The sequence below is a fragment of the Phocoena phocoena genome, chromosome 1 (genome assembly GCF_963924675.1).
Source record: "Phocoena phocoena chromosome 1, mPhoPho1.1, whole genome shotgun sequence".
Lineage (NCBI taxonomy): Eukaryota > Metazoa > Chordata > Mammalia > Artiodactyla > Phocoenidae > Phocoena > Phocoena phocoena.
In genome coordinates this window covers 123,953,470-123,974,488 of record NC_089219.1, presented here as the reverse complement: position 1 = coordinate 123,974,488, position 21,019 = coordinate 123,953,470, and the positions used below count along the sequence as shown (strand labels likewise).

General features: G+C 46.4%; 1 protein-coding gene across 1 annotated transcript in view; it reads left to right on the top strand.

Moving 5' to 3' along the window:
* The window catches only part of ILDR2 (immunoglobulin like domain containing receptor 2), a 51,819-nt gene extending 31,177 nt beyond the window's left edge, over positions 1-20,642 (top strand). The window contains exons 4-10 of the mRNA XM_065900410.1: positions 493-549; positions 3,283-3,429; positions 4,552-4,728; positions 12,852-12,965; positions 17,305-17,521; positions 18,659-19,331; positions 20,607-20,642. Of these exons, the coding sequence (XP_065756482.1) occupies positions 493-549; positions 3,283-3,429; positions 4,552-4,728; positions 12,852-12,965; positions 17,305-17,521; positions 18,659-19,331; positions 20,607-20,642 (1,421 nt within the window). The remainder of the gene's footprint in view (positions 1-492; positions 550-3,282; positions 3,430-4,551; positions 4,729-12,851; positions 12,966-17,304; positions 17,522-18,658; positions 19,332-20,606) is intronic.
* Positions 20,643-21,019: the final 377 nt, after the last annotated feature.

The window sequence follows — 21,019 nt, the reverse complement described above, 5'->3', positions numbered from 1 at the left end:
CTATAAATAGAATCATGTAGGGAGATAATTCTGAGTTAAAACCAAATATGTACTTTTGTTTTTATATGGACATGGGACTGTGTATGGATGTACGAAAATGTAGGTTGAACGTTTGGATACAGACGGGTTTGACTTTCCAATAATATACGTGGAGTAGGATGTATAAATGAATGGAGATGGTATATGTCAGTCTGCTCAAGCAGGTTTTTTCATATTTGAAGCAGAGATTTCCTCCTTCTATAATAGTTGGAGAGAAATTTCTGCTTCTGCTTCTGCCTGGTTTAGGTGCAGAGTTCTTAGATGGCTGCCAAAGATTGATGGAGAAGGTCATTCTCTTGACTGAGCCCAGCCTTGGTGACGTGCATCTCAGGACACAGACAGCATGGATCAATGGCCCCATGTAGGGATGGTGCTAACTGGAGCTAGGCTTCAGGCTGTGTTTTTCCTTTGGAGTAACCTCTTTACTTCTTCTTTTCCTTCCACTTCTTTTAGGCAGGACAGGGCTGCTTGCTGATCTCTTGCCCAGTTTTGCTGTGGAGATTATGCCAGGTATTCAGTCATTTAACTCTGTATTTGCTTAATTTGCTATCCCTCCATCTGTCTTGCTTCTGCATTAGTTACTAATTGCTCCTTTGATTTATTTGTACATTTGTCTATATATGTCTGTGGTATCCTCCAGGATGAAATTAAGCCCATTGGAAGAGCCTTCAAATTGTATTTCTTCTGTTACTAGGCCCTAAAAGAATAATGGTAATTAAAAATAGGCTGAGATGGGGACCCAGTCCTTCAGTGTCAGGTATTCAGGCCTTTTCGCAATCTCAGTATCTCAGCTGTACCCAGATAGCTATAAGTATCCTTGACGGAGTGGTTATTAATCTGCATTCCTTATTCCCTAAGTTTTATGTTTACCCATTCATTAGTGTACAACCATGTTACTCTGAATTGCCTTCTATAACTTTATCAAAACATTTTTTCAAACCTTATGAAAGCTATGCACCCCTCCTCCCTTGAAAAGTACACATTTAGAGATCTACATTGCTTTGTATACAATTTCAGGGGCTTCTTGGCCCCCTAAGTCCCTGGGGTCCATGGACCCTATCTCAAGGACACCTGCACCGAATGTACACCTCTGTCTTTTTATGTAGCTTCTGTTGGACATACCAGCTAGACAAGCCAACATCAGTTTGATGCTGCACTATAGCCCATCGTGGAAGGAGGATTAGAGAGAAACAAGAATGAACTATGGGAGAGGACATAACCAAAGGCAGGGAATAGGAAAGGATATGATTCAGCCTTGCTTTGGAGAGCTTCTGCCAAAGGGTTAAGAGCTGCTTAATAACTGAGAGCAAAAGAGAGAAACAAGATAATCCTGGCGATTGGTTTTGACTTGATTCAGGTTTTAAGAAGCATGCAGAGTCTTCACAGTTGAGCTTCACTAATTATTCTTCTGTGAATTCTCCTGATCCTTTCCCATGAGCTGGCCAACCCAAATACAGACATTCTTTTCACCGATGTCGATCCCAAGGACGCAAATAGATATTTCTTTGTGATCCGCCTTATCCAGAGTTCCATCAATTTGTACGCATTTGCTCATCACAAAAAAAAACACTGTTAACACTGCATTGCTTCCTACTAGATGTTATATCCCACAGTCCCAAGGAAAAGTTACTGTATTTTTCATATCTGGTCCTGGTCTCCCGAATTTCTCTCCCTTTTGACTCCAAGAATCCTTTCATGGATAACATTCTTTGTTTCTCCAAGGTAACCTGCCAGTCTTTTATCCTTGACTGCCTGACCCAAGTTGTAGCCACCATACCACACATCTCATCTAATCCTCAGGGCCCATATCTATCTCAGGCCGCATTGTGTTATTATGTTAGTGCTAAGGAAGGGCCAAAGCCCTCATCTATCTACTGTCCTCAGCAAGAATGTTCTCCAGAACATTCTAGCTGGGTACAAGGCCTTCTCACTTCCTGAATAGAGGGTGACCTGGTTATTTTGAATGTATTTCTGATGGGTGAGTGAGGAGGACCATTCAGGAAACGTAAGCTGTTTGTTTCCTCCCTGAGGAAATTATGTTCTAGACAAAGGTCAAATAACTTTATCATTATCACAAAACCCTTTATATAACCAAAATAGCACATTCGCAAGCTCCAACGGAATGTTCCGTTTCACTGAAGGAATATTTAATAACTAAAATTCAAACAAAACAATGTGTACTTGAAGTTGATTGCAAAGGGAGTTTTGGTAGATGGTTTTCAATCAAAATGAATTGCTTTAATCTTTTGATTTGAAAGGAAATCATGGCTCATTCCAGTCCTTCCCAGGCCCCCCGCAGTGGGACATTGGATCCTATAGCCAAGTCCCAAAGGCATGACATCAGGTCACTCCAGGGCCACAGTCATTTTTAATCTAAGCCAGATGGATTGGTTTCCTTTCTCTTAATCTCTTGGATGGGCAAATGAATTAATGAATGAATTTCACTGGCAGAGCAGTGAAGATAGCAGACGTTAACAAACATGGTCAGATATACACATGAGAGCCTTCCCAGTCATCCCAGTCCTGAGCCACTTTAGTCCGTGGTCATGCTGGCTGTGTAGCGCGGTCAGCTGGGGTGTGATCAAACCATTCTTGGGGAACAGGGACAGGATCTTCTCTTCGGAGCCTATGTCTCTAGTTTTCTTTAGCAAAGGGTTTTGATCTCAGCACTGATGCTGAGTACAGGAAAGATGTTAAGAGGCATTCAGTAGGGAAAACAGATGAATACACAAGGGACATGGACCACTAAATATGTTCTGATTTAGACCATCTAGACATAGAGAACTTTTTCTCAGGACTTAACACTTTTAGGGACAAGATTAACTTGGCTACAAAACATACGAATTCACAGAACCCACCATTTAATAGCTCAGGAAGCAAAGTTCCCCTCTACCTAGCCAGGAATCTCTGCTCTTGTCCCATAGGTGTTCTGACACTACAGTTGGTAAGGTAAGCCCTTTTTCCAGGAAGGGGCCCTGAACCTCTGCCATCACTTTGTACTGGTCATTATGTGTGCTCAGTATGACCCCGGTAACCTTCCTTGCTGTCCACGCCCCAGCCCTGGGAGGGTCTGCACTTCTCACTCTCAGAGTTCCTCCTTAGTCTGGGGGCTCTGTGCCCTGTTACGAGATACTGTCTTCCCCCAGGTCCCTCCCACTCATCTCACAGGGAGGCACTGGTGAGAGGGGGCCTGTCCTGGAGGGGGGCCGCCTCGAGTGTGGGTTTCTCTGTGCGTCCTTCCAGAGTGGGTGTTTGTTGGCCTGGTGACCCTGGGAGTCTTCCTCTTCTTCGTCCTGGTGGGGATCTGCTGGTGCCAGTGCTGTCCTCACAGCTGCTGTTGCTACATCCGCTGCCCATGTTGCCCAGATTCCTGCTGCTGCCCGCAGGCCTGTGAGTAGAGTGATGAGTGTGGAGATGTAGAGTGATCAAAAGAAATGTCACCTTGCCATCAGACAGCTATGTGCCCTGAGCGCCTTCTCCACCGCCTCTCCTTCCACCCCAAAAGCGATCGTTCCAGACTCTCCTCTGCTGGGAGGCCCCAGCTTCCTGAGATGACCATTCTTGTTTGCCTTCTCACCTACAGGCACCTCTCCATGCTTCTGATTTACACCTATCACCCCTGCATTTGGAATCCTCACTGACACTATTGCTGAAAGGAAGGGCAGGTTCAGGATGGTGAGGTTGCGGGGTAAGGCTTTTGCCCTCTCCTCGGGCATCCAAACTAGAGAAAACCTTCACTGATCATGCCTCGTGCGTGCAGAGAACTCCTCCTTTTTACCAACAGCGTGTGCAAACCACAGCCTTTGGGTCCCATCCAGACACAGATGAGTTGTATTTACTCCTATGACAAAATGGTCCACAAAGGAACTAGTCCTCCTTTGGGGATTCACAATTTTACCTCCCTGGCCAAGCCCATATAGGCAGTAAGTTTGGCACCCTGCCATAAACATCTTGAAGGAGAGAGACACAATGTATATCTTTCATATCCTTAGGAACACAGCAGTTTCCACGCGAGGAGTCAGATTGTTTGCTCTGCTTTTGAGCTCACAGAGCGGGGCCGTGTGTCAGCACATAGCTGGCTTTGCCTCTCTAGAAGAGGTTGGGAGCCTCCTGGAAGCAGCTCTGGGCAGCCCAGTGCTAGGCCTCCTCCAGAGGGGCTGAGGCAGCCTACAGCAACTTGGTTAAGAGTGGGCTGCTGCTGTCATAGGGGAGGCTGCTGTGACAGCTCCCAGCACTGCTTAATTACTCAGTTGCCAGGTACTACTAAACACTGTAATTCCTTATGTCATCGCTGGAGGAGTCCAAGAGAGTGGGGGAGAGGGGTTCCGATGAATCAATTCAGGACTAGTAGAACACACACACACACACACACACACACACACGCGCGCGCGCACACACACGCCCGCGCATACATCCAGGAGCTCCCTTAAGCACACCCTCAGGAATTTTTGGTGTGAGGGTTGTGGAGGGTGGGATGATGTAATCTCTCTTGCTCTTCATCTCCCTCCACAGTGTATGAAGCAGGGAAAGCAGCAAAGGCCGGGTACCCTCCCTCTGTCTCCGGTGTCCCCGGCCCTTACTCCATCCCCTCTGTCCCCTTGGGAGGAGCCCCCGCATCTGGCGTGCTGATGGACAAGCCGCATCCACCTCCCCTGGCACCAAGTGACTCCACTGGAGGAAGCCACAGTGGTAAATCTAGTTCCCGACTGCCCTGCCCCATGCTCCTGTCTGGCTTCCACTCTGGTTCCTTGCTGCTGAGAACCATCTGTTCAGTGACACTTCTTTGGACAATGATTATCTCCATTCTGGAAACGGGAGCCTGCCAGCTGTGTCAGATATCTCCTGGAATGCATGCCAGGCTTTCCAAGGGCTGCAGGACATAGCTGCCCCTTGCTTTCTTCCCAGGCTCCTCAATAACTAAAATCATAAGAAAAAGAGGCAAGGTGTACCCCTTGCATGTTGATCATTCAATTAATAAATAGTTATCTCTTCCCTACCTAGTGCTCAGGACTCTACCAGGTACTGTGAGGAACACTCAGACGTGTAGGACAAGGTTTGTCTAACAAGCAGTGTGGCCCAGCCAGGGAAAGAAAATGGACCTTTAGTGGGACAGTTAGACGCTAAAGCGTATGGTACTGGCAGTTCAAAGGAGAAAGAGCTGGGATGGTTACAAAGTCTTCAGGGAAGAGGGGAGATTAGAGATGGGCCTAGAGGAATGAGAAGGATTAGGAAAGCAGAGACACACAGGCCAGCATGGTGGAAGCCCAGAGCTAAAAGAACACAGTGTGTGTATTTGACAGTGTCTAGCTTGTCTGTCTGACTGCAAGACAGTGGAAGAATATGGTGGAGCCAGATTAGGGAGGGCCTTGAAACCCCTCCCAGAAGAGCTGGGGCTTGGTGCCATAGCAGATGAGATCCACTGCAGGGCAGGTTCCTGAGTGGAGAGGTGACATGTTGACAAAGCAAGTGGTAAGTAGGAGAGAGTAGAATCAGAGACCTTGAGCTGAGGTGTGATTGAAGTGGGACATGTGAGTGTCTGGATTATGATGGAGACAATGGGTGTTGGAATGAGTGGACGAATCTGAGAGATGCTTTGAAAGAGCAAGCAGTTAGATGTTCAGAGGCTTCAAAATGAGCCCAGCTGTCTAGTGGTGCATATCCTAGACAGAAATGAGATAACTGGTAAGGAGAGTTTATTTGGAAGAAGATTAGCCCCGTTGAGGGCATGATGAATTCGAGGTTATAGGCAGGGGTAGAGGAGTATAGAGACATTAAAATGTAGCCTTCCTGGAGGCATCTGAACAGGACTACAGAGTAGTAAAGGTTAGAACTCTGTACGTAGTATGTTTAGGAGGTGATTTTTAAATCCCTAGGCGTGAATGAGCCACTAGGGTTGATGAAACAGACATTTCTCCCCTGGAGGTATCTGGACAGCCTTCAGTGGGGAGCAGGGAAGAATGTCTAGTCCATTTCAAGAACTGTCAATGCTCCACCCTGGAAGGAGTGGATATCCTCAGTGAGTAATTGGTATTTGTGTTTTTTCTCTCTCAGGAACTATTAGCAGGATTCTGATGTCTGAGACTGGGAATGAGTCACAGACTGAGAAGTAAAAGTTAATGATCAAGGACACACAGGGTATTAGAGAGATAAATACAATACAGTCCATTTCCCCAAAAGATAGAGTGGGCAAAGGAGGCATTAATAGGACTTGTCTCATGCTCTGTTTGCAGCTTGCCTTTCCCCCCCAATCTTCTGTCTCCTTCCTTCCCATCAGAACCCTTTCCCTCTTACTTTTTATTGAATGGATTCTCATAATAAAATGACTCTTATTCATAGAATGGCAAATACTTCTTCTCTCCTGTCTTCAGCCCGTTTCCAGTTCCTGCTTTTGCACATGCAGTTCAGTCATTTGGGCTCCATCCTGCCATACTAACCAACTGCAATTAGAAGTGGCTTAAAAAATAGAAAAAAAAATTATTTCACATAGCAGGAAATTCCAAGGTAAGGTGGTTCTGGGGTTGGTTAATGGAACAGTTCAGGTGGCATCACTGTAGGACCTAGTTCTTTCCGTCTTCTGTTCTGGCATCCCGAGTGCATCCTCTGTCCTCCCGGGCTGGCTCCCCTCCAGATTCCATAATGACTGCCACCGTCCCAGATGCTAAATGCATTCAGAGATGGAAAAGTTATGCTCCTTCCTTGTGCTCCTTTTCTCAAGAGTGAGGAAAACTTTTCCAGAAGCCTCTTCCCCTTCCAGCAGACTTCTCCATGTCATTTTATTGGCCAGAATTGTGTCCTGTCTCCATTCCTAAACCAGATTGGCTTGGACCAACCAAGACTCATCACTTAGGCCACAACACCTATTCACCTTGGAAATGAACAAAGTCAGGATTCTGTCAGCAGGGGAAAAGGGGAGAATGCACAACCAGTGCCGGCCAAGCTAGTCCGGCTCATGTTATCATTTTCTGGCTCGTTGAGTCAGGAGTGAGTTCTTCACGATCCTCACTGGGCACATTTCTGTACTCATGGTACCGTGGCCAGAATTACTGATGGCGTTTGGCTATTTCTCCTTTAAGAAAAGTGGCTTAAGCCACTCTTCCATGTAGATTGTCCTTTAAAGAATGTCAGAAGTGTTAAGAAATGCTGATTTATAAAGATGTAAATTGAGCCTATTTTTTATTTTTATGCTACTTCAATTTTAGGGTAATCATCTAGCAACAGTAATTTTTCAGATTACATTTGTACACAATACTCTTTTGAACACTCTGTGTAGTTGAAAAGGCATCTTTGATGAGCTACGTATAGTATAGCCAGTTAGTTACCGAATGGGCAAGAGGTTAAGAGGCACCCTGATTCCTTCTCCCATTCTTCATAGCGGCTACCTGCTATGTGTGTTTGTTACCTGTGTTACAAAAAAAGATGACTGTCTCCTCCTGTCCTGCTCTGGAGCCATCCCCTTCAGCTTTGTCAAGGTTCTCTCTTTGCTGAATCTCCATACCCCACCCCATTCCTACCTCACGTCTTTAGCCTTTCCTTCCTATCAGCGTTCAGAACACACTCGGATCTCTCCCATTAAAATACAACAATTTGCAAAAACCCTATAGTCCTCTGATGCTACTTCCCTATCCACGTTATCCTCTTCACAGCCAAGCTCCTTGATAGAGTTTTGAATCTTTAATGTCTCCATTTCCTCTCCTCAACTAACTTCTGTCTTGCTATTGCTTTCACCACTCCAAAGACCAGCGCTTGCCAAGATCGCCTTATTGCTAACTCGAATGGATGCTTCTCAAAGCTCGCCCCCTTGACTTCTCAAAAGCACTTGCCACCCCTGACAACGCACTCATATTTCTTTGCCCTCCTCAACACTGTACTTTGGAGTTTTTCCTACCGTTTTCACTATATCCTGGCTGTTCTTTCTCTGCACATCCCCCAGATGCTGGTGCTCCTGTTTGTGCAAGGTCCTCTCTCTGGGAAATCATATCTAGTCCATGGCGTCAGTCATCATCTATATGTTGATGACTGCCAGTCTTTATCTCCATCCTCTCTCCTGTTCCTCAGTCCCATATATCCACCTGCCTTCTGAACATACCCACCTTAATGTACTACAGGCCTTTCCAGCTCAACATCTATCTAGGAAATGGAATGAATCTGCTGTTTCTCAACCTCAAACCAACTCCTACATTTCTTATTTTCTGTGGATGGCACCGTTATCTACTTAGTCGCCCAAACCAGAAGCAGGGGCTTGATCCTTATCTCTTCCTCTCCCTCACTTCTCTCATCCAACTGGTCACCAAGTCCTTCAGATTGGACCTCAAAATAACCTTGAATTGGTCCATCTCTACTCAACTATCCTAGTCATTGCCACCATCATCTCCCACCTTGATTAATGCAATTATCTTTTCCCTTGCTTGAATCCATTTTATTTTCACATCTACCTGGTCTCCACTCATCCTTCTTGCAAAAGAATTGAATAGGCAAGTAGGGTTCTGAAATATCATTTTTCAAACTAATAAGGATGTGTGTCTATATATATGCCTACTGTATGTATACAGAGAATATGCAAATTTTAAGCATCACTTCTCCCACAACTGAGCTGCTGTCATCCTGGGGGTGGAATCTGGCAGCTGTTCCATTATCCATAAACAGCCTTCCTTAGCTTATTAAGATAGGACAGGAAGAACAAGGCTATATCCATGGATATCTGCCTTACAGACTTCTTTTGCAAGTTTTACAAATTGGATTTGGCTTTAAAGGGGAAATTAGCTGAAAAATAGTTGAGCCTTAATTGGGTCAGAAGTATCAACTCAAATCTTTTAACAATAAGAATTTTTGAAATTATAGTTTGGCATCAAAATGAATATCCCAATAGTCCCTCTCCAGTAAAAATCAAAGTTGGCAAGGCTAATAACTTAGAGGAGCTGAAGTATGAAAATCCACACCAACCAAAGGACTTGGACCAGACTGAACTTCAAAAGGGAAATAAATCATCCATCGACCCTAAACTGAAATATCACCAGGAAAAAAGTCATTTTCCAAAAAATGCTGGTCTTTGGCCAATAATGTAGTACATTTCTTATTAAAATATCACCACACATCAGAGAGTTCTCTGATCTTCAGACAAATTACAGATAAAAATCGGCTTGACACCATTCTATTTGTTTTCAAATCAAGAAAAATTTAATGAATGCATACAAATTTTCTCTCAAGGAGTTTATGGTCCAGCAGAGTGGTTTCTGGGGGCTTGTGAATGGAAATCAAATGAGTGAAAAGTAGAAAGGAGCATATGATAAGACTGTTCTCTGATGCCAGCTCAGAGAAGGAAAAGTCTCATCTGCTTGGAGGGATCAAGAAAGGTTTTCTGTGCTCCTGAGCATATACGTGACACAGAGCCAGGTTCTACCACGATGAGAGAATTAGTTATAGTGTGCCACCTATCGAATATACAGCTTTCAATTAAAAAAGGAAAACCAACGCCTCTTAAAGGGAGAAGTGCCTAGCTTTTTTAGCTACTGAAACCAAACGGATGGTGCCTCTAAAGTCTAAACATCAGTACTCTGCCTCTGTCCTTTTGGACAAAGTAGAGGGATTAAGATTTCTGAAGTCATGAGCTGGTGTGACTTAGAAATCAAAGCTGAAAGTATCTAGGACAGTGGTGTCTCTTTACAATGCCAGTACTGAAAGGCGAAGCTGCCATTGTCATTTGAGGCTGTGAGTAGTTATTGTAACTTTGCAGGGGCATGATAACTTATGCATACATGATCAAATCTGTCTCATAATGAGGAGTGCAATTTGTTATAATGACACAGAAAGCAATCTAAGCGCCGGTCCAAGTTGCAGTTAAGGGAGCAGTTTCCAGCTGTTGCTCAGGATGGCAGCCATCTCTCACTGCCAGGGGACAGTTGGTACATTGTTTCCTATAGCGATACTCTTACCCCCTTTATCTCAGTATTACTGAATGTTTGCCATACAATGCTTCACATATTAAGAACACCTAGATAAAGCCACAGCTACAGGTAGAGTAGACCCTTCCCTAATGCCTATAAACATGCCCATTTTCTTTACTAAAAAAATAATCATCAATAAAACAACAAAACTTACCTAAACCTTGCTGCTCCCTCAAGCTACCATTCAAGCCTTCCCCTTCCTGGTGAAAATTCTCCAACAAACCCATCACATGGCCTTTTCTGCCTTACTTTGTAATTCTTTGTAATATAGTTTTTATTCCTGATGTTCATTCATTCATTCATTCGTACAAACACATGTGTTTTGAGTGTCTGCAATGTGTCAGGTTCTATGCTAGGTGCTCAGGATGCAGAGATAAACAGAGAGAATTGGTCCTTGACCTCAGGAAGTTTACGATCTAGACAGGGAAACTACTGAAAATACTGTTTCTAAAGAAAGCATTAACCCTACCCCCAGCCCCAGGCTGGCACCGATTCAGCTCAAACAAACATTTAAGTGCATACTATGTATAGAGCACCATCCTGGGCTTTAACACTGAGCTAGAACGATAAGCAGTCTTTTCCCTCAAGAATCTTTGGGAAGATTAGACATTTATACAAATCATTTGAAACCGATGAGAATATATTAAGGGCCATGATGAAAGTTCAAAGTAAATGATTTGTAAGTTAGGAGTGGGATAGAGAGAGAAGGGAGAGAACTTTTCTAGCTAGAGAAAAAGAAAGCCTTTTGGATGAGGTGTCATCTGAGCTGCCCCTAATAATTACAGAGAACTCAAAGTGCGCCACTGATTTGGTCTTTGTTGTCTCCTTTCTTTTTTCTTTTTGGTTTATATATTTGTCTTTTTGCTATGAGATTATTTAAAAGGTGAAAAGTATTAGCTGTATCTTACAGACATGAAAACTGAGTCCTGGATAGGTCACCACTTATTTGAGGTCCCTCAGTAAGTCCAGTGGCATGCCTACAAGATGCCCAGTTCCCCATTTCCCATCCCTGTGTTTCATCCATCAGACGTAACTGCCTCAGAACAGACATAGCAGTTCCGTGGGATAATTGCACTTTAAGTGAACTGTCTGTACTATGTAAACACCTCTGCAGAGATGGAGGAGTGTGTAGCTCGATAAATAAAATCATTTCTGCTAATAATTGCTTCTGCATACGGATCATGGATCTAACCTCCGGGAGAAGGTGTACTAAAAAGCGTGTGCTGAGATTCATTAATTTTTTTTTAAGTAATTCCACAATTGGAGCTGAATGTGGACTGCCCATCCTGTTCTCATATAGAAAACCAGTGCACCTGCAAATGGATGTGTGGGCGTCTTCCCAGTCTTCAATGCCAGGGCTGTGATTAGAGTCTGTGGAAGATATTTTAATCTTCCACGTACATGCTTGTGTGGGGGGCTCTGTCCACAGCCAGGGTAACATGACCAGAGTACAGAAAGCAGGATTTTCTCCAGAGGTGCATGCAGTCGTATGGTTTCTTTATGGTATTTGCCCTACTCTGGGAACACAGAATATTGGAGGTGGGTCATTTGCTTCCATCCCACTGTACAGTCCTGATGGGCTGTAAGGTAGGACCGTGCCTCAGATGACACTGCCTATGGCACACCTAAGAGCATTTTCTACTCTGGGCTCTTCCTTTTTGTCTTCCTCTCCTATCTCTCCATACTGTCTCTGCTCCTAGACTCCAGAGAGGCAAGATGCCCAGTATGGTTGGGCTTCAGTCAGACTACATGGTTCCGGTCCCAGAACTACCACTTATTCCTGAGCAAGTTATAAAACCTCTCTGAACCAAAGTGTCCTCAACCATGAAATGTGGCTACTAACAGTTAACTTCTTTATGTAGCTGTGAGGAATCAATGTCCATGTAGAGCATTTAGCACAGTACCTAGCACATTTCAGTGCCCAATTAAGTGTTGTCTATTACCCTTATTGTTCTGTCCCCATCCCATTCCTTTCACTCTTTCTTGTTTTCTCTTTCTCTTATCTGTGAAGATTGGACCTGCCTGTGTCTGATCACCCTTGGGGCTGGTATTGGACTCGACTGATAAGTGACATGGGGCTTCAACAGCCTTTGCCTCTGACAATATGAGTGACGGGAATGTAGGAGATGGTATTATCTCTCATGCTTTAGTTTTGTTTTTTATTAAGCCCTGAAAATAACACCTGCCTGTAACCACATAGCAGCAGGTTGAATTAATCACGTCAAAAATATGGTAATCCCTTTCCTAAGAGGAAAATGCTAAAGAAATAATAATGGAACCATAATAGTAATCCATGTATTTTGCATTTTATTTTGTACTAATATGTATAAAGCCTATAATCTAATATTAGCTCTTATGCATCACCTAGTTACGGAATTTTTGCACAATCTCCCAAGCAACTAGAGGCTTTTAGGCCACCTGTGTCAAGGTCCCTGACGTTTGGGTATCTGTTTTAAAGCTACATGTGCTTCCACCAGGCGAAGGTATGAACCTCAGACTGTAGAGTGATCTGCGGCCCTAGTCTAGAGAGTGGTCTTTTTGTAGTGTGAGTGTACTCCCCCAAACTTTGAGAAGATGAGCTTTAAGTAGAGCTATAAGAGGTCAGGAGGTAGGAAGCAGAGGTTAACAAATGACTAAAAATATACTGTAATAGAATTTTGTTGTTGACCTGCCGATCCTCCATTCTAATGGAACCATCTGATAAAGGGGATCTGGAGTATGGTTCCATATATAGAACTACAGGTTATGATTTCTGGGTGATTTCAAAACGAGTTGTTATTAGTGGGACCCATGTTTTCTACTCGGTAAAATAAATGGAAGCTGCCTTCTCCTGATTTTTTTCACCTCACCTTCTTGTCTGTTTCTCAACAGTTCGCAAAGGTTACCGGATCCAAGCTGACAAAGAGAGAGACTCCATGAAGGTCCTATACTATGTCGAGAAGGAGCTGGCTCAGTTTGATCCAGCCAGAAGGATGAGAGGCAGATGTGAGCATCTGTTAGTTTTACGTGATCTGTGCATCGTGCTAAACGGGATTTGGGGGTGACCATACGTGGGCAGGCCTGAGCTTTCAGGGTCAGAACTAGTAGGGGTGCTGGTGATACCACCCTAAAGAAAGTAGCTTTGAGTATGTAGAGGAAAGAAAAAAGGGATTCTGGTATGAAAAATAGAGCAATCACAGGGAACTATATTCAGTATTCTGTAATAAACCATAATAGAATTTTTTTTAAAAAAAGAGCAATCATGTACCATCTTGGTTCCTGTTGTGTCTCTCCATGGGGCAGTCAGTACTGCTGGGGCTGTGCAATCCTGGGGTTGGAAATATTTTATTAAAACAGCCTTTCCCTACTACTCCCTTTAAAATATATTCAAAATAATGACCTAGGATGTGGAAGCTTGAGTATCAGTTTTTTCCAACATGAAAGGCCCTAGCATTGAACGACAGTCCAGCTGCCCGACTTGCCGTTATCACTGAAAGTGAAAGAGCAAGTCTGCCAAAGAAATGAAGTTAAGTCAGAAAGAGAAAGACAAATACCGTATGCTAACACATACATATGGAATTTAAGAAAAAAAAAAATGTCATGAAGAACCTAGGGGTGAGACAGGAATAAAGACACAGACCTACTAGAGAATGGACTTGAGGATATGGAGAGGGGGAAGGGTAAGCTGTGACAAAGCGAGAGAGAGTCATGGACATATATACACTACCAAACGTAAGGTAGATAGCTAATGGGAAGCAGCCGCATAGCACAGGGAGATCAGCTCGGTGCTTTGGGACCACCTAGAGGGGTGGGATAGGGAGGGTGGGAGGGAGGGAGACACAAGAGGGAAGAGATATGGGGACATAAGTATATGTATAGCTGATTCACTTTGTTATAAAGCAGAAACTAACACACCATTGTAAAGCAACTATACTCCAATAAAGATGTAAAAAAAAGAAAGAAATCTCGTAAAAAAGAGGCCTACATTCCTTTGAGATGCCCAACAGCAGAGGCTGAGGAGCCAGCAAAGAGGCTGCCCCTCTTGTCCAAAGAACGTTTTAATTACTGAGTCTGTAGGTGTCAGGGCCCCAACCCTTAACTCACCCACAGCCCTTGGAGATTTTGCAGCTGACACAGCTGATTCTTGATTTGGATTCCAAACTACCATCTGTCATGAGAGGCATCACAGGGCAGGTCTGACACAGACAGGCTAATTATCAGAGGGTGCTGGCAGGCCTGGGAGTGAGGTCACTACGTTTCTCTCTTTGAACCCTCCTCGCCTTGGAATCCACGAGAGACTTGATGGCATTGTTGGGGAAACAGTACCAGACTAGAGGAGCTTTATTCAGATTAAAGACAACATATTCCTCCCAGTTTGCAATTCTAATTTCATCCTGTCTGAGTTGCATCCATTGCTGCCTCCACCCACCACACTGGTTATAAAAAGACCATCTCCAGATTGGAATGTCAGGAATGCAGATGTCACTGCACTTTGACAAGCTAGTTGTAACAGTGTTGTCATGGATCTCTGTAAGCGGACAGAGACAGAGATAGTCAGAGATCAAGGAGAAAGGGCCCATGGAGGAAATCTGTGAATCTCACACACACAGAGAAAAAGTGAAAAACGGAGGTTGAAAATAAAGGGTGGATCCCAGTTTAGGTGATGTCTTCTGTCTGCCTGGATTAAAGTGGTCTCCAAGGGCTGGCTGGCCATAAGGTAATGACCAAGGAATCTTAGAGTCCAAGGGATGGCCTGGGTCGACAGATGAGGAAACAGAAGCCGAGAGGGTTGAAGTGATAGAATCAGGACTAGAACCCAGCTCTTCTGATTCCCGTCCTGTGCCTTTTTGTTAAACTAGAAACTTTGGAGCCAACTGTGGATGGTGCCGTAGCTGCAGCGGCAGTTTCTAGTCAAAGACCACAGACTTCTAACTCATAGGACTTTAGGATGTTGGAGCTGGAAGAGACTGAGGCTGTTGAATCTACCTCCCTCATTTTACGGAAGAGGCAAGGGAGGCAGAGGGGGAAAGTAACCAGTGCCAGAGCTCAGTGTCGGGGCCAGAACTGGAGCCCAGCACTCCTGAACCTGCTGGTTGACGTTACCATAACTGCAGAGAGATGAAGTAGGAATCTCGTTCTCTTTAGTTTGAGAGGTTCTATTCCTGAAGAGCAAAGTAAACCCTGGGGTGGATCATGGACATAGGACACTCTTGAAGATCTCATCATAAAATGAGTCTCATAGTTTCAGGTGTGGCAAGGGAGTAATAGATTCTGTAAGAAATAGGAGTTTCAGGGTCAGGCCCATGAATTTCCCAGCCAGTGTGATCCTCATTTGCCTGCCCCTTGTAAATAGGGGGTTGCTCTTAGGATATTTCAGTCTGGAATCAGCAAACTACGGCTCCCAGGGCACATATGTTCCACCTCCTGTTTTTCCAAGTAAATTTTCTTGGAACACAGCCATGCCAATCCACTTCTGTATTACTTATGACTCCTTTCATGTTGCAATGGCAGAGTTGAATAGTTGTGACAGTATGGCTTGCAAAGCCTACAATATTTACTATCTGGCCCTTTACAGAAAAAGTTTGCCTATCCTGCTCTAGAGTTCCATTATTAGGTGTCTGTGAAGTGGGGTATGTTGATGTTCATGTTCACTGTGGCAGAAATTTTAGAGCAGCATACAGCCTGGACTGTCCATCATACGAATGGTGAAACAGAGCTAGCCCTGAGTATCTGGAGAAGTGAAAACTGTCCATTATTCCCTGAAGTTTAAGGAAAGGTCTGAATAAATAATGTCATTTTTCAATAAGCACACTTGGTGCATTTAAAGCTCTCTTCTGTATGGTTCCCGGGAGATTGGAGTTCGCTGGGATCATGAGAAAAGAAAGGTTCTAGATTTGATTAATCAATAGGATCTGAGTTGTTTTCCTTTAAAATAGGCACGGACTAGTCCATTCTCCTTACGGGGCAGAAAAGGCTTATAATTAGATTATAATTCAAAACCAGCTGATCACATGACCAAACTGAACGGCATTCCTGGTCAGCCTTGTGTCCTGGTAAAACAGGACAAGGAGGCTGTGTTTATGCTGCGGGGGGAGACCCTCCCTTCCCTTCATGGGTGGGAACCAGCAAAAATTCTCTGCTCCTCTAAGGACCATTGGGGATATAGGGAGGAGACGAGGTAGAGGGGAAACTGAGACACACATTTGTGCTTCCCACATCTGATCTCGGTTTACCTCTTGCCCAGCAGCCGGGCCCTACACCTTATAAGTGTTGATTTTGATAACAGTTTGAAGTTCAAAGGATTTTTGGAAAACGAATGGATTCAGTTACATTACAAATAGATTCGCTAGATTTATTTTTTAAGTAATGTGAAATTCAACCCATTTCAAAGTTTTATAAATAAATAGTTTCCTTTTTCTTTTTTTTTCTTTCCAGACCGTGACTCTGGTCCTTATTCACAAGTGCTTTTGTGAAAAGCTACTTAGGCCACCCTAGGAAATGAGCAGGCTGTGACCATCCCCTCCCTCTTTACATTTTTGGGCTAGGACCAGAGTATAAGCGGAGGCCCAGAAGCCCTAAGTGCGGCCCAACCTTCCCCTTTTCTTCCCGCACCTCCAAACAGCTGTCCTGGCCACCCATGGCCCCATACTCTTTGGGGAGTGGAAGAGGTCTACTCAGGCCCTGGAAATGGACTTGGTATTGTTTGGGGAAGATAGTCCAGGTTCCTGGAGGAACATCCAGAGCGGGGGTGGATGGCCACTAGGCGTGTACACCCCCTTGGCCCTGTGGACTCCTCGCTCTGTGGGGAGGGGCACAACTGCAGGAAGCTGGAATGGGGTGCCTCTAAAGCGGAGGTGTAGCACTGACTCTGAAGGCCCCACCTTGGGACTCAGCCAACAGTAGGGAAGATCCTGTGGTCTGTGGCTTCTCTCTCTTTTTGCCCCTTTTGCCCCATGCCTGGGATCATCATGGCTCATCACTGAATTAAACAAGAAGAAGAAAAATATTTGAGCAAGGATGCTGATGTACTAGGAGGAGACCAGCTGTAGAGAGCCCAAGTTCTGGGAAGCCTGCCTTAGGTGGAACAATAACAATTGTTTTCCTATTCCAAGAACAGAGCATGTAGGAAGCCTCCCTCTCTGTAGGCAAGTGGGCTTCCAGCTGGAGCCAGTTCCTGCTGAGCTAAGAATACAAATACCACTAGCTCAGGTCTACAACCCACCCTGGACAGGATTGAGGCCCTCGGGTGGGAGTTTCCCAAAGCCTCTAGTCTCAGCCGTTAACCGAGTTCCCATTCTGCTCTATGGGTAGGAAGCTCTGTCATGCCTGGCTTTTGTCCCTGCAGATAACAACACCATCTCGGAACTCAGCTCCCTGCATGAGGAAGACAGCAGTTTCCGCCAGTCTTACCATCAGATGCGAAGCAAACAGTTCCCTGTGTCTGGGGACTTGGAAAGCAATCCTGACTACTGGTCAGGTGTCATGCGAGGCAGCAGCGGGACAGGCCGGGGGCCCTCGGCCATGGAGTATAACAAAGAGGATCTGGAGAGCTTCAGGCACAGGTGAAGATGGCTGTGGCAGGGCAGCGCTGGTGCTGGGCGTGAGGGGGCAGGAGCTGGGAGGCAGGGTGCATGTGAGGCTGCTGTGATCCAGCAGCATCTCTGTCTGCCCTTCTAGGTTATTCTGCCACGTCTCTCTGTGGGCTGTTGAACATCCCTTTCCCACATTTATTAAGCAAGGGAACACTTGGGACACCATGGGCAGAAGTAATCACTCAAGGCTCTTTGAAGAGGGTACTCTAGACCCCTTAATGAACCTTGTTAACATTTCTCTGCTCTTCTCATGTTTTATCCTATAACCTCTAAAAAACCCCACCCATCACCTCCATCATTTTTGATCATTTGTTTTGTGAAAGGTCAAGTGCCAAACGTGTTATACTGTTGCATTTGAGTCTCCTAATTCTAAAAGGGAGGTACTATTAATGTCCCCATTTTAAGTTGGGGAAACTGAAACTTACAAATGCTAAGGAACTTACCCTGGGTCACACGGCCAATGAATGTGGGGCGGCCAAGTTGTCTGTCCAGTTTTGTGTAGCCAGTGCCCACCGGACCGCACCTTCCCCACTCACCTAACCTGTATCTGGAGGGGCAGTAGATACTATTGCTTTTCTCTCAAAGTACCAACTGCAGGCTCCCTCTTGCCTGCCACCCCAAGAGGTAACTTGCCCTCGGCTCTGAGGAAGGAAAAGGCCTCTGTTTGTCACCAAATATTACAGGGACTCCGTGGGCCACTGCTGTGTGTACTGCAGGCCCACATCACCCACGCTGGCTTTGAGGGTGTGAGGAGTGAGTCAGGAGGCTGTCAACTAGAGGTCACATAGTAATGGCCGAAAGAAGGCCCAACGTGTGTTTCAGCACCGTGTAGATCACGAAGTCTTTTTATCCACACAACCCCATCTTGATCCTTAACGCTAACACTCGAGATGGGCATGGCCGCCTTGAGCTTGTTGTTTGTTGATTCTGAGGCGTGAGAGATGCCCGAGGTGATTCATCCACCCAGGAGCGGAGCCGTGGTTCGGACCTCGGTCTCCTGACAGGGGCCCCAGACACGACAGGGGCCCTTAGATCCCCGCTCCCCGCTCAAGCTCCCTGCCTCGCGCACGGCTTACCTGGACTGACCAGCGCCTCCTCTCCCCGCAGCCAGCAGCGCTCCAAATCCGAGATGCTGTCGCGGAAGAACTTCGCCACCGGGGTACCGGCCGTCTCCATGGACGAGCTGGCGGCCTTCGCTGACTCCTACGGCCCGCGGTCCCGCAGGGCGGACGTCAACAACCACGAGGCCCGGGGCGGGAGCCGCTTCGAGCGCTCAGAGGCGCGGGCGCACGGGGGCTTCTACCAGGACGGCTCGCTGGAAGAGTACTACGGACAGCGGAGCCGCAGCCGGGAGCCCCTGACCGACGCGGACCGCGGCTGGTCCTACAGCCCCCCGCGCCGGCGGCCGCCCGACGACGCACACCTGCCCCGCCTGGTAAGCCGCACGCCGGGCGCCGCCCCCAAGTACGACCACTCGTTCCGGGGCGCCGGGGTGGAGCGGCAGGCGCTGCCTGAGGGCGCCAGCCGCGGCGGCAGCCTCGAGACACCGTCCAAGCTGAGCGCGCAGCTCGGCCCGCGCAGCGCCTCCTACTACGCCTGGTCGCCGCCGTCCACCTACAAGGAGGGAACGCCGCAGGGCGAAGAGGAGGACGCGCCCGACGACGCGCTGCCTCCCTACAGCGAGCGCGAGCTCAGCCGGGGCCCGTCCTACCGCGGCCGTGACCTGCCCTACCACAGCAACTCGGAGAAGAGGAGGAAGAAGGAACCCGCCAAGAAGACGGTGAGGCCCAGGCAGCCTCCACGGGGTCTGGGCGGGGAGCCAGCGTGCACTATCGCTGTCCAGGAGCCGCGGGGCTGGGGAGGAGGGAGAGCTGAGAAGGAGGGCCCTGCCCCAGACGCTGAGTGGGGCCCAGGTGGAGGGAGCGAGGCCTCCTGCTTGGGGAACGCAGGTGTCAGGCTGGTTTGTCCCTCGCTTCCCTTTATCCAGGACCAGGTGAAGTAAGTGAGTGTTGGCCCTGGAGCATTGAAAAAAGGCAGAAGTAGCAGGTGCGTAGGTGTAGAGTATTCGACAGCATTAATGACGAGCTTTAAGAAGCATTTAACATCAGGGTTTCGAGGGGTCGTTACTACCACAGGCCTTTAGGTGGGCTTCTGAGGTCTGCGTGCAGACGATCTATGCTCTATGCATGCTTATATGTGCCTTCCTCTCCATCCCTTATCCCTTTTAGGGTGAGGGTTTGTAACTTGCATCAAATGCCCCAAAGAGTCCACATTCCCCAGGTTAGTAGCCATCGGTGTTCATGAAGGACAGCTCACTTTTTTTCCTTTGATGTTTTATTGAGTGTAAACTACCCTATGCCCAGTATATGTGAAGGAAGTCTTTCAGTCCCTGCCCAGCTAATTGTCTCTTCTGTAAGTGGCCTTACTTAGACTTTGTTTTCTTTTTAAACGCCAAGAGCAGCTCATTCCATCCCTCAGCCCCCAAATGTGACCTCAGAGGTTGTTGGGGGACAGTCACAGATGTGGGTTCCCAAGGTGCCTTTGTACTCCAGAGGCCACTGTCCAAGCCTGGATGCTTCTGCCGCCTCCTCGGTTACCCCGCCTCTCCCGCCATTTTGTTTTTCATGATTCCAAGGTGCACATTTTCTTTAGTGTGTAGCGTGGGGAGAGAACATGAACAGAAAAAGGTTCTGGCATGATTATTAACCCCTCCAAAGCAAAAACTGTGATGACCAAAGTACTGTGAGTAGGGAAGGAACTTTCAGGTGATATCAGGTTTATGGTATACCATCCGCACTCCCTGTTGTGGAACAGTAAACATTGCAGTTATCCTTAAAGGGGTGAGAAGTTATTCTGTGGCCGTGGGACTAAGTTTCATGAGATGTATGTTGGCTTCAGCGCCAGTTAAGGCTCAGGGACAGCAGTCACAAGCCTAATGAAATGCCCTAAAAGTCAGGGTGTGCCAGGCTCTGAACAGGTGTGGACTCTGCCCAGGGAACCATCTGTTGTGTTGGGTTGGGTTTCTTTAATCAGGTTCTTCCTGCTCTTCCCCCAGAGTGACTTTCCAACCAGGATGTCCCTTGTGGTCTGATGTTTGTTTTCAAGACAACTCTCTGGATGACTAGAAATCAGAAGCAGAAAACGGGAACAAGACACAAATCCAAGAAGCAGCAGGCCCGGGACCTTCTCTGGCCACCACCTTGGAAGATTTGCTGATCTTCGCTTTGGCAAGGGATGGGGGGCAGCCTTTCAGGGAGGCTGATTGCAAACCTCAGTGCCCATCTAACTAGTCTGAGAAACTTATCAAGAAAACAACTACGTGTGAGCACATTCCCACACATGGAGTTTCTCACCCACAGAGTTCATCCTGCCCAATCTCCTTCCTTAGCCAAACCAGGATTCCTTTTCTAATTCTAAAAGGGAGTTAGCTCTGGACTGCTAACTTCCAGATAATGCCTATGCCTACAG